The sequence below is a fragment of the Lissotriton vulgaris genome, chromosome 8 (assembly GCF_964263255.1).
Source record: "Lissotriton vulgaris chromosome 8, aLisVul1.2, whole genome shotgun sequence".
Classification (NCBI taxonomy): Eukaryota; Metazoa; Chordata; class Amphibia; order Caudata; family Salamandridae; genus Lissotriton; species Lissotriton vulgaris.
In genome coordinates, this window is record NC_141696.1 from 814,497,888 (window position 1) to 814,511,015 (window position 13,128).

Sequence of the window (13,128 nt, forward strand, 5' to 3'; positions counted from 1 at the left end):
AAACATGCAAAGAAGAAGGCAAGCCATCAAATAAGCACACGAATGAGAGTGAATAAAGCCAGCTAAAGGTAAGGAATGGGAAAGCGATAAGCCCACTTTGAATTTTGTGCCAACAGACAGTTAAAAGCTGTCTTGTAGGTGAGAACTAAAAGAGTGGTGAATGGGGAGAAAGCATCCAATCACTTCTTTCTAATCACAGCAGATGTTCAGAGATCCTGACATCCAAGAGTTTGGCATAGTACTTCTACACGGTAAACATTTGAATAATTAAGTTTTGGGGAATTTCCTAAAAAGCTTGTGGTTGGGTTTGTGTCTCAGTAAATGGCTATGGTTATTTCCACCCAATGATCAGTTTGCAGTAAGGGGAACATTTTTTGTAGTCTGTAAAACTGGAGACTAATCCTCTTGTGGCACTGCATTAGTTTGTACAGCCAACAACAGCTCTCAATCAAAAAGTGACCAAAGCCTAGTTTATCACTACTCTTCCAACTGTAGAAAATATTAAATGGAAATAAAAGGTACTTCCAAAATATTTTTCACAATGTCCTCTCTCTAAATCAAGTAATACATTCAATAGGTGAGTCTTCTGGTAAAGAGTCTAAAAGAGATTCATAGTTAGTAGACTGTACTAAAGTGTGTTCAGGTAGGTGCACTAAGCATAAACCAAATGGCACAACTCCAGGGGTACAACATTCCTTTTAAAATCAAATACAAAGAAAATAACTTTAAACATAGCTAGATGTTAACAACTAGCTTCGCATTATCAAATGGCAAGTGACAAATGCCAAATTAAAACAATTCAAATCAGAATAATAGAAATGAACAAAAAACTTCTCTATAGATTATTTCCTACAAAGCCAAGTTATAAATGGCAATGGTGATGTTGCCATATGGCACCCCTCTCTCCTCCCTGGACACAAGTTAAGAATGAATTCAGGTTCTGAGAAAACATCCACTGTTCAATGACAGCAGAAGTCTCAAAGGTTCTTGACAAAGTTTGTAGCAGGAAGCTTCAGGACATTATAAAGATACTTCTATGTCTTGCTCTAGTTCAGTGTTTGCCCCACAGAGAGTACAGCCAAAGTACAATTGCTATGTGAGGTGACATTCTTGGGATAGCCATTGGTTTACAGCTATTAATGCCCGACCCATCACAGCCGTCAACATGTCAATCCATTCTTGATGATCGAAAGGAGAATTTGAAGATTTTGCTGAACTTGCCTAGTCCTGGTTTTGTAAATGTTTGGAAGGGATTTAGTAGAGCATTAGAATGTGACCATGCCAAATCTGCTAAAAGAAGTCAGTATAAGTTTGCCTATCTCCTAGGTATTGCTCAGACAGTATATTTAACTTAATTGGGAAATCAATTATGGACCTTAGACTTCTCCTTTCAGACAAATGTCACCAATACCTAGATGTATCTTTGGATCAGCTAAACTGATCCATACTCCACCATAAAAAAACTTTGCTTTGCATGGAAGAATGCATAAGAAATAATGTAGTATACTCAAACAACAAAATTCACAATGTGTTTGCAAGTGCAAGTAGACGAATATGCACACAGAAACCATGCAGACAGAAAAGGTCACAGATATCTGGAATCAATAGTTCTCAATCCGTAAATCTACCCAGTTCTGGCGTGAAGTCCACCTATCAATCTGAAATTTTCTGTAGGAGTAAGCTATATGTGAGGGCAGGAAAAGAAGTGGTTGGAGTGTGGCAGACACGTAAAACCTAAGCTGGAACCTAAAGTGGCATATTGGTTGTCTACCTGCGGAAAAGCTGTCTGGCATAGGGTAAAGGTTACCCGGTAGGATTAGGAGGAACATAAAAACTAATAATGTCAATTCATTGAATAACACATACTGTAAAAAATGTAAAACAATGGCTTATGCCTGGGGCCCTAGAGTAACGGTGTCCACTACAGGTACGATTGATGCCAGGTTTTCTGGAAAAACACTGAATATGTAAAGGAGTTTGTTCATATTAATTTTATGATTATCAGAAAAAACAGCATCCAGCTCTCCCAGACTTATGGTACCTTGCCCTATACGAACCTCTGCTAAAGGCACAAGTACCAGCTTCAGATCTCACCAGTGATCATCTCCAAAGTTCTTGACAGAGAACTAAAGTTCTAAAAAACAGAACCGTTGCCGTTGGGGGGAGCCTGGTCTTAAAATGCCAATTTCCTTTTTGTAGTAATGAAGTCTTAATTGTCATAAGAGCACCAGATATATAAATACAGAATTCAGACAAGGTTTGTCACAGATCAGAAACCGTCAGTTTTTCAGGTATTGTTGAAGACCAGTGCAACCCACCCACTGCACATCATCGGGGTTTAAGGTCTAAAAAATAATTTGACTTCAATCAATGGATTCAATTTGATGCTATAAAAAGGCTGGAAGGTTTCAAGAGTATTTTGACTTTATATTCTACAGTGAAAAACACATTTTATTGCCTCTTTTTACCCTTGTATGTATGCATTGTCAATGTGCTTTCAGAATGTATGTGGGAAGCTTTATTTTTCAAGGCACTTAGAAGGCAGTCTAACAATTTGATGGATTGTCTGGAAAACTCTTAAAAAAATTAAATGTCCAAATATATCTTACCTCTCTTGAGATGATTCCTAATCTTCTTGCTCTGCTTCCCAGGACAAAGGAAAACTCGCTGACTTGGGCAAGCCCAGCAGAGACGATCCACTTGATGTACTGGCTACTTTTTGGCAGAAATATAGTAAGAACGACTACTGCCAAAACAAACTGAAAAAAATATATATTAGTCGCTATCAAATATGTTTTTGCTATTCTTCTGTATTATCAAGCTTAGAAAAGGAATATGCAAATGCAAACTCATGCAAGCGATCCTTTAAGGACTTCACAACTATAGTCAAAGCCCCGACATAACTCAAGACCAGCATGGGTATCAGCACCACCTACACCGATAACTATAAAAAATAATCTGTGAGAGACGTTTAATACAACTTACAGTTTAGACAAAAAAAGTAGCAGGACACTACAATGATCTAGAAACTTTGTTTGCCAATCTCTACTTGAATCTCACATCGACAACGAATAAGGCCATTCACAAGCAACAACACAGCTACTATGACCATAATAAACAGACATTGTTGCTAACCTTTTGACTTTGCCAATGTTTTTTTGCAGATGTGGTTCAGCATTGGCAAGAAGAAGGAATGCTTGTTTGAATATGCAAAACAAAATTGGCAAAAACAAAGAAGAGCTGCCACCGCGAGATGACATGAATGTGTGCATCACCCCCCACGAGTCTGTGTAATGATGTAGCAGCCATTTTGTTCTTAAAAAATAAGTGTATTAAATAAAAAAACGAGCAGCCTAGTAGAAAACTGAAGCCGTTAACCCTCCAAAAAATGAAACACAAACTCTTAAAAAAAAGAATGAAACAGTGAGGTTCAAGGAGCAAGGACGAGGGGTGGGGGGAGCAGAACCATTTGCTTACCTTTGGTAATACTCTTTATGGTAGAGACTATCTACAACAGATTCCTTACCCTTTGACTATTTTCCCTGGCATCATACTGAATCAACAAATTGACCAGCAGTACCCCTACGCACGGGCAGATGGGGCAGGCAGCTACGTGCCACCGTCATTTTGTGCCAGAAATAACATGCGCAGGTTTATATAGGTGCCATCCATGCACACTGACTACCATTTGTTTCTGACTCATTCGTGCCCACAGACAGGGGGCCCAAAACAGATTCGTTGTGACCAGAGTCCAGAAATCTAACTTGGGACCTTTTTATGTGGAAAAGAGCCCAGTTCACAGAAAGGGGAGAACGGGAGGGTAAGTGAGAAATCTGCGGTTACTTAGAGTCTCTACCAGAAAGAGGGTTACAGAAGGCAAGTAACTTGCTCTTCTGACAGACTTCTGACCGCATATTCCTCACCTTTTGAATAAATAGCAAAGCGGTACCTCCAGGGATGCACCTATGAACTGGCGCCAACCACAAATTCCTGCAGGACTGAACATCCCAGCCCATTTAGACAGATCTGGCTGTCCAGGAAGTAATGCTTTGTGAACGTTTGGAGCGATGCCCACGTAGCCACCGGCAAATAACTAGGACAGGAACTCTACATTCAGATCTTAATGCAGAGTATGATGCAGCGAGAGATGCTTCTCTTCTGTACTGCCTTGCTTTTCTTTGCCGCAGTGAATCCAATAAAGAGCTGATTAACCAATAGGTGTTCTCTGGTACAATTTATATGAAAGCTGAAATCCCTTTTTGGATCCAGCTGATATAATCACTCCTTCTGCTTAGAGGGGTGAGGTGGAGCAAAGAATGTTGGGAGGGTAATAGTTTGCTCGACATGCTCCCTTTGAAAAAAACGAGCACACGTTCTGTGAGAAGTTGGCCTGATATATGATGCTCACTAGTTCTAGTGATCACCTTGTATCAGTCCAAACAACCCTTATGGTGATTGGTTGTAAGTCAACCTTATAGACCAGATATCCTAATGGTAGCATGGACAAAGCAGTCTTAGGCTAAACTCTTTTGGCATGTGAAGCCAGCTGTTTTACCACATATAACCCCTTGAATACCAAATGAAAGGACACCACACAGGTAGTTATGAAAATAAACAAGATATTTATTAACTAACATACACCTCTGAACTCTTTATGAGATCAGAGGGCTAAGCACATGACAAGACTCTTAAGAAAAATACGTTAAGTTGCAAGAGTTACAATGTTGCCCTAGGGGCGCAACAAACCATATTCTAAACAAGTGGTATAAGGAAGTTGATTAAAGAAATGGAGCTGTCCAGAGGCTGTAGGATCACTGGGACTACACTATCCTAACTTTAGGTAAGTAATAGGAGGCCCACGGAACGGGTGTGCAGAGTGTGAACTCACACGCGAGATGCGTAACAACGTCTATGGACAGTACAGTTCAAGAAAAAGGTGAGTACGGACAATCCTGACTAGATAGGACTAAAACGACTGTGAAACTGGACACTAGGAGAGACAATTTACCCTTGAGCACCGAAATGCTCTTGTTACCTCACCCACAGGCTGCGGGTGCATAGGTGCGAAGTCATGTCGGGTTTCTGCGTTGAAGTCTATGGAGCCTGAAAGAAAAGATGCTACAGGCGACCAGGAGGAAGATGTCCGGTGTGATCCAAGGGTGGATCAGAGATGCTGAAGACCTGAAAGCAGAGGGGACAATGTTCAAAGTCACTAGCCAGTGACTGGAGTGGAACCAGGAAGGAACCAGATGCTGTTGTCGCGATCAGGTGAAGAGTGGACGCTTGACTCTGCAGCCACGTGGACCAGGAGGTGTCTTCGATGACCAGGATGGAGGCACGAGCTGTCCCACGCAGGCTCTCGCTGTCGGCGGTGTTGGTTCCGGATTCGGCGTCAACAGGCCTTGGCAAAGGTAACCCACGCGGTGAGTGGAAAAGACGTCTGGTGCGGACCAGGAGGGTCCGGGGTGCTTCTCCTTTGCAGGGAAGCAAGGGCCAGTCTGGAGCAACCAGACCTGCGGTGTTGATGTCATGGATCATTGTCTAGGAGGCCACTAGCCAGCCGGCAAGTGACCAGACAACGCGTCGAGCAGCAAACAGGCAGAACGGCCCACGCAGATCTCGTGGATGCCGGAGGGCTGGTCTTCGGTGCAGAAGCTGCTCGGGGCTGGGGCTTCTCAATCCCCAAAGCACTTCGTCGAGGTTACCTCAGACATCGTGCTGGAAGCAAAGTGCAGTTTCTCCAAGATGGCCGGTCCCATGTGTCTCGTCGCACCCACGGATCTCAGCTGTGCTGCAGATGTGAGTTGAGGTCCGAGAGGTCTGGGAATCCGGCTCTCGTCGGGCTCTGAAGTCTGGATCCTCGAGGGAAGACGACAAAGTGAAGCCGCTGGACGCTGGATGGTGCCTGCTTGTGCAGGGTGGACACTCCTTGCCCACAAGGGAGATTTCTTCAGTCTTCTGTGTAGAAAGTCGAAGTCCAGAGTTTCTTCTTGTAGAATTTCAGTTCAGGATTAATCTGATTTGGAATGGGACCAGCTCCTAACGTTTTTCCTGCTAAAGGGGGCTGCACTATCACTTGGTCCCTCCCATGGGTGGGACCAGGAACGGGGGTGGTTACACCCCCTATCCTTTGTCCGGTCTTGCGCCAGAGCTGGGGCTGGAGTGCCCCAGCAACTGGTTTGAACCGGTGTATGCACAGGGCACCTTGTGTGCCTCAGGCATGTCTCATTCCTTTCAGCCCTGTCCTACCTAATACACAAAATCCTGTCTGGGGAGGTGCTAGCACCTCCCAAGGCAGGAAACCCTTTGTCCAAGCCTCCCTCGCTGGAAGGACTCCCAGCAGCAGGAGGTCAGACTTGTGTCTTTGGTGGCAGCATCCATTTTGTGATGCTGAGGCTAGAGTTAACTTTAACCTGGGTTCACAGTTACATACATGTCGTGTCCCTCTAAAAGGGTGGAATGCTACCCCCGTCGCCAGAATTGGCGAGGGGGTAGTATTCCAATTCGTATGACACCTTACTCGACGTGTTTTGATAATGCTATGCCACAGTTAGCAATAACCGCGAGGTTATAATGCACTTAAGAGTATATGGTATAGCGTTATCATGGAAACAGCTAAAGGACTTGGTTCCGAAAGCTGTAGACAGGCTCAGCTCATGCCAGAGCACTATCTCACATAATTCCAAGCACTCTGCGTCCAGGATTGTTAAGGCCTGCCATAGGAGTGACTTATAGGAGTATATGTGTCCATTCTAGGTTTAGATATAGGTATACTATATCTAAAGCAAAGGGTGATTACACCACCTTGCCCCAGCTGATTGATCAGCCAGTTGTGTCAGATTTGGATGGCCAGCCAGGGGTGGCATAATACATGCTGCAGCCCCTGGTAGGTCCTGGGTGCACCTATGCCCTGGATACCTAAGGTACACTATACAGGGGCTGATAAGGTGACCCAGTATCCAATTAGATATGTACCTAAGGTACATGGAGTCCATTTTAACAGAAAGAGTAGGAAGCCTTGGGTCCTGAATAGCAGGATCCCAGGCCAACTATGTCGAAACCAGCAAAACACTAGGCAAAAAGTTGGGGGTAACCATAGTCAGATATCCACCTTCCTGAGACTCCCTGGGTAGGGTTGCAGGGGGTATGGATTCCCCCTTTTCCTTCATGCTGCTATTCTGGTACACGTAGACCTCCGCTCACTGCCCCATGACTGCGAGGTTTGCCTGAGGCTTTTGACAGGGGCTCTGGGAGCTCGTGGTCACCTCCGAGACCGAAGGCATGGCGGGCCATGCTGTGGAAGACTGGGTCATGTGGCCAGACTACTGCCGCCTCCGGGGGGGGGGGGGGAGGAATCATGAGACTGCAGGTGCAGCCTCGGTGTTGAAGAGACCACAGACAACTCCTTCCCTCGAGGTCACCGCACTCCAGGGGCGGAGCACTACAGAGGGCAGGCCCCTATCACTAAGAGAGTGGCCGGGGCTTTAGTGCGAGGTTCAGATGGTTGTTGCCACCTTGAGGTAAAGATGTGGTCTGGCGGGCCCAAGCTGCAGTGACCTCCTGACCAAAATCCCATTGCCTTGAAACGGCCAAAGATAAACTGCCTCACTCTAAACAGGGCACGTTGGAAAAGTTCGTGCAGGTTGACAAGAAGACTCAGGGTGACGCACCAGAGGGGGGTCTGACCTCCCCTCGGGCCCGACACCCACATTATCCTGGCTATCGCTCAGTTCAGCGATGCTCTGGAGGTGAAAATTGGGGCGGTGGGCAAAGATGTTTCGCTGCTCAGGCAAGACCTGCACAAGGTGGTGGACAGGATAAAGGCAGCCAAGGTCCGCCTCTCCAATGTGGATGACTATGTCACTGACATGCAGTGAACAATCACGCGATTGGTTACTACGACTAAATGGTTGGCAGCTCGGGTGGAGGATGCTGAGGGATGAGCGAGGAAGAACAACCTTCGGTTTGTGGGATTTCCCGAGTGCTGCAACGGGTCCTTCACTGAAAAAAGCCTGGATCAAGGGCAGAGATCCCTTGTTCTGGCACATTCCTGTCATCTTGATTTGTCATCAAAATAGCCTTTAATTTCAGAGTTGGGGGTAAGAGAGAGCAAAAAGCATTGGTTTCACATGGACTGCACAGTGGTTCGTAGGATCTGGCCTAGCACCCAAAACAGCACCGTCCTTGCAGGGCATGTATAGGGACCCGACCAGGATAATCGTGGAAATATGTGATAGGCTCACAGTGGGGAGAGACCCAACCACTCCCTCCTAGGCCCCCCAGCACCCTGATAGCAAGCAACCCCGATTTAACACTAGCCCTTTTTCCAAGCTCTTTTCTAGGCTGTGAGAAAGGAGATTGCAGGGTCCTTCAAGACCTGCTCTAGGAACAAATAATATAGCTTTTTGAGCAATGCAAGACTGACTTCAATATACCAGACATGCTGCAACACCAATACATCCAACTGCGCTGCTGGGCGTGGTTTCCTCCCAATACCCTCAGGGGTCACCCGACCCCTCACACCTTTCGAAATTTTGGTCTGCAATTTTGAAAGGTCAAGGGGCCTTATCTCCAAGATGTATAGAGTCTTGCAACAGCCCCCTCTCCCTGCTTCCTAGTCATCCATACCAACCAAAATGGGAACTTGATAGTATTCAGGGCATTTGGCAAAAGCAGTGGAAAATAGATAGCACAAGAACCCCAAGATTCATAGAAGCATTTCCTAGCAGGAAACTGTAGATCAGATTATGCTACAATGGTGCTATCCCACTGTGCGCCTACACTCTATTTTTCTAACAACTTCAGCTACATGTTGGAGAAGCGGAACACAGGTTGCTGAATTCCAGCACAAATGGTAGTCCGGCTCCCTCATCACCGTTTTTTGGAAAGAACATTTGGGACACATTAAAAACATTCTAGTGTATCTGATCCTGATCAGACTATTGCACAATCATTTTAGGAATATGCCCTGTAACACTTTATGCGATGACCCATGCTGATTGGTACCTTGTACGTCATATAACGGGAGCAGTGCAACAGCTCATCGCTTTACCTTGAAGTCCTGCGTTGCCCCTCCAATATCGACATGGTTCGCTCTGGCACAAATTGGCAATGTTCATCTATCCCATGAACTTGCTCTTAAAAGAAATTTACTTACCTCTGGCATTCCCTAGTTGACTACATGTTACAGACAGAGTACCTCGGTTTCCTCCCACCTGGGCTTCGGCCCTCCATTTGTTCGATTAGTGGCCAGTGCTGTAGCATGGAGGCCCACTCTGGCCTTGCTGGACTATGGCGCTTGGGACATCCTCGCTCCAAAAGCCACATCCATACTGCCACCCCCTCTCCGATATACCCTTGCTGCTTTCTTTGCCGCACAACTCAATTTTTTTAAAACTTTATTTCCCACTTTATGTAATGTTAGGCCTGTTAGTTCTCATACTAGGATGTCGCTGGGCTGAGTTACGCAGTTTCCTGTTACACCCCCCCCCCTTTGGGGTTCCTCTCTCCTGTAAGGGATTTTAGGTGTTGAATATTGGACATGACCCCCCGTTTTCAATACACAAGATGCAATGAATGGGTTTTCTTTACCTCCTCCTTGCCGAACATGACACTAAACCCATTTGCTCTCTTCCTTGTTACAATCACTTACCACTTGCTTGCTGCTGCTTTCTAGATTTCTGTCCATATTGTGATTACTCTGCTTACTATGTAAGATTCAGCCTTGACACGTGATGTCAGAAACGTTATTGCTTAACCCTGTAATGTTTCATAAAAACGTAATAAAATGAAGGGGGGGGGGTGGCTTGGACGACTATTGCAGTGGAACCTACCACTCCCAGCATATACATTACACATTACATGATTTATTCGGGAATACTTTGCTCTCAATACGGGTTCGGGTATTGTCTGCAGTGATGCTTTGGGAAGCCTTTACGCCTGCACTTCGTGGGGCTGACATTAGCTACTGCGCTGAGGAACGCCGTAGTAAAAAGTGAGATTTAGCGGATCTTGAGAAACAGATACAAGCCCTAGAGGAACGGGGGCATCGAGCAGGTGGAGGCGGCAAGGAGACAACTAGTTCTGACCCAGCAGCAGTATCAACAGTTGCTTTTGGATGAGGCCAAAGTTACCTGACGGGTGGCACAGAGCAGCCTATATCAAGGGGGTGACAAATTGCGTGGTATGCTTCACAGAATGTGCCAGGCCACATGCCGACCGATTGCTCTTCTGCTTATCCAAGGTAGGCGATGTACTGTACTTGTAGACTCACAGTAGATAAACCATAGTTTTGCGACGTACGTTCGTAGCGTGTACGCCCGACAGGAGACATGGACCCTCAGACAAGTGGTAGCTTTTGTAGATGTGCTGCCCCTTACAACTTTATCAGATGCAGCACGTGCTTAACTCGATGAGGTGCTCTCGGAATCCGAGATTACATTAGCCTTATCAGGGCTCTGATCGGGCAAAGCTCCGGGCCCAAACAGGCTGCCAGCCGAATTAATCAAAGTATTCATGTCTCAATTGGGGAGCCGCCTTCTGGACGTGATCCACGCTGCCAGGGCTGCAGCAATGCTAACCCCCCTGATTGGCACCACACAGAAATCGTGGTCTTCCCCAAGCCAGGCTGCCCACTGGATCAACACTTCTCCTACTGTACGATATCCCTTCTGAACACGGAGGCAAATCTCCTTGCTAAGGCCCTCGCCAACAGATTGATCAATTATATTCCAGACTTGATTAACCTGGATCAAGCCGGCTTAATGCAGGGTTGTGCCATACGCCATAACATCGGCAGGTTTTGAACGCCCTTGCCCTGGTGGGTCATCTGGGGTGGCCAGCGGCGGTCTTCCTCGCTGATCAGGATAGGGCATTTGATTCCATTAGTTGGGAATATTTGTTCACTCTGCTGCAGAGACAAAATTTTGGTCCCAAGTTCCTTTCTTACATTCACCTGTTATATACTGACTTGAGGGCAACTGCGCGAGAGGCAGGTTTCACATCAGAGAAATTTCCTGTTCAGCGGGGAACACAACAGGGTTCCCCCCTTTCCTCATTGTTGTTTGCGCAGACAGTAGAGCCCCTGGTGGTGTGGGTCAGGATGCACACTCATGTGCATGGTTTTGACTGGAGCCCGAATAGCCTTAAATACAGAAGGTATTTTATTTTTTATGACAAATCACCGGACTGCGTCTTATTCAACGTATGCAGATCTTTGCTGAAACATTGGGCCTTTACATGAATGATTCGAAATGGGTGGTCCTTCCCTTAAATGGGTACACAGGACGTACTGCCTCGGCCAGGACTGCGATCGGTAGAGGTTGCCATTATATGCCTGGGGGTGTATTTATCACCAGACGTGCAGTGATCATGGTTCAAAGCCATCGAACTGTTGGCGGAGCTTGTGCAGAAGGAGGTGAGAATATGGTCACTTCTGCTATATTTAAGATGGTCACCCTGCCTGAACTTGTGCCACACTACAAAATTATCCCTATACCATCCCCAGAGGCTAGCTCTGACAGATCAACTCCATCCTTTCAGTGTTCCTGTGGAATGGAGGCACTCCTGCATTGCTCTCACCAGATGCTTTCAGTCTACCTACACTAGGGGCATTGCGGCTGCAGACGTTTACTCTTACTATGCCGCCTCACAAATTAATGACCATTAAAGAATGGTGGTACGATTTCCATGGTGATCCGTCATACGCGCCTGAAAAATGGGCTATGGGCGCTACCCCTACTTGATTACCTATATGGGGTGGCAGGGATGTTCAAGTTCAAGTTCGGGCATTTGTATAGCGCACTACTCACCCAGAGGGTCTCAAGGCGCTAGAGGAGGGGGTTCATTATTTGTCGAATAGCCAGGTTTTCAGTTCTTTTCTGAAGGAGATGTGGTTCTGAGTAAGGCGGAGGTGGGTGGGGAGTGAGTTCCAGGTCTTGGCAGCCAGGAAGGAGAAGGATCTGCCACCCATGGTGGATTTCTGGATGCGCGGGACTGCGGCGAGGGCTTGATTGGACGATCTTAGTTGGCGGGTGGGTTTGTAGAAGGACAGTCGAGTGTTGAGGCATTCTGGTCCTAGATTGTAGAGGGCCTTGTGTGCGTGGGTGAGAAGGCGGAAAGTAATTCTTTTGTTGACAGGAAGCCAGTGGAGGTCTTTTAGATGTCCGGTGATGTGATCTTGGCGCGGGATGTCTAATATGAGTCTCGCTGATGCGTTTTGGATGCGCTGGAGTTTTTTCTGTAATTTTGTTCTGATTCCAGCGTAAAGTGTGTTACCGTAATCCAGTTGACTCGTGACTAGTGCATGGGTGACAGTCTTTCTTGTCTCGAAGGGGATCCAGCGGAAAATCTTTTTGAGAATGCGAAGGACGTTGAAGCAGGAGGACGAGACGGCGTTGACTTGTCTGGACATCGAGAGAGAGGAGTCTAGGATGAAGCCAAGGTTGCGTGCATGGTCAGTGGGTGTCGGTGCTGTGCCCAGAGCGGAAGGCCACCAAGAGTCGTCCCAAGCTGAGGGCGAAGATCCTAGAATGAGCACCTCCGTTTTGTCAGAGTTGAGTTTTAGGCGGCTCTGTTTCATCCATTCGGCTACTTCCTTCATGCCTTCATGAAGGTTGGTTTTGGCGGTGGTGGGGTCTTTGGTGAGGGAAAGGATTAGCTGGGTATCGTCTGCATAAGAGATGATGTTGAGGTTGTGTTGACGCGCGATGGAGGCGAGTGGACTCATGTATACGTTGAAGAGGGTGGGACTGAGTGAGGATCCTTGTGGTATGCCGCAGATGACTTCGGTGGCCTCTGAGTAGAATGGGGGAAGTCGGACTCTGAGTTCTCCCAGCGAGGAATGAGATGATCCAGTCCAAGGCTTTTCCTTGTATGCCGATGTTGCTGAGGCGATGTGGCAAACTGTGTCGAAAGCGGCGGAAAGGTCGAGTAGGATGAGGGCCACTGTTTCTCCTTTGTCCAGGAGTGCTCGGATGTCGTCGGTCGCTGCAATGAGGGCGGTTTCGGTGCTGTGTTTGGCTCGAAACCCGGATTGAGATGGATCGAGGGAGTTGTTGGATTCAAGGAAGGCGGCGAGCTGGCTGTTGACGGCTTTCTCGATGACTTTGGCCGGGAATGGGAGGAGGG

General features: G+C 46.7%; 1 protein-coding gene across 1 annotated transcript in view; it reads right to left on the minus strand.

Moving 5' to 3' along the window:
• SLC9D1 (solute carrier family 9 member D1) overlaps window positions 1–13,128 on the minus strand; it is a 498,092-nt gene that overhangs the window by 28,474 nt on the left and 456,490 nt on the right. Inside the window, exon 12 of the mRNA XM_086934696.1 lies at window positions 2,610–2,759. Coding sequence (XP_086790822.1) covers window positions 2,610–2,759 — 150 coding nt within the window. The remainder of the gene's footprint in view (window positions 1–2,609; window positions 2,760–13,128) is intronic.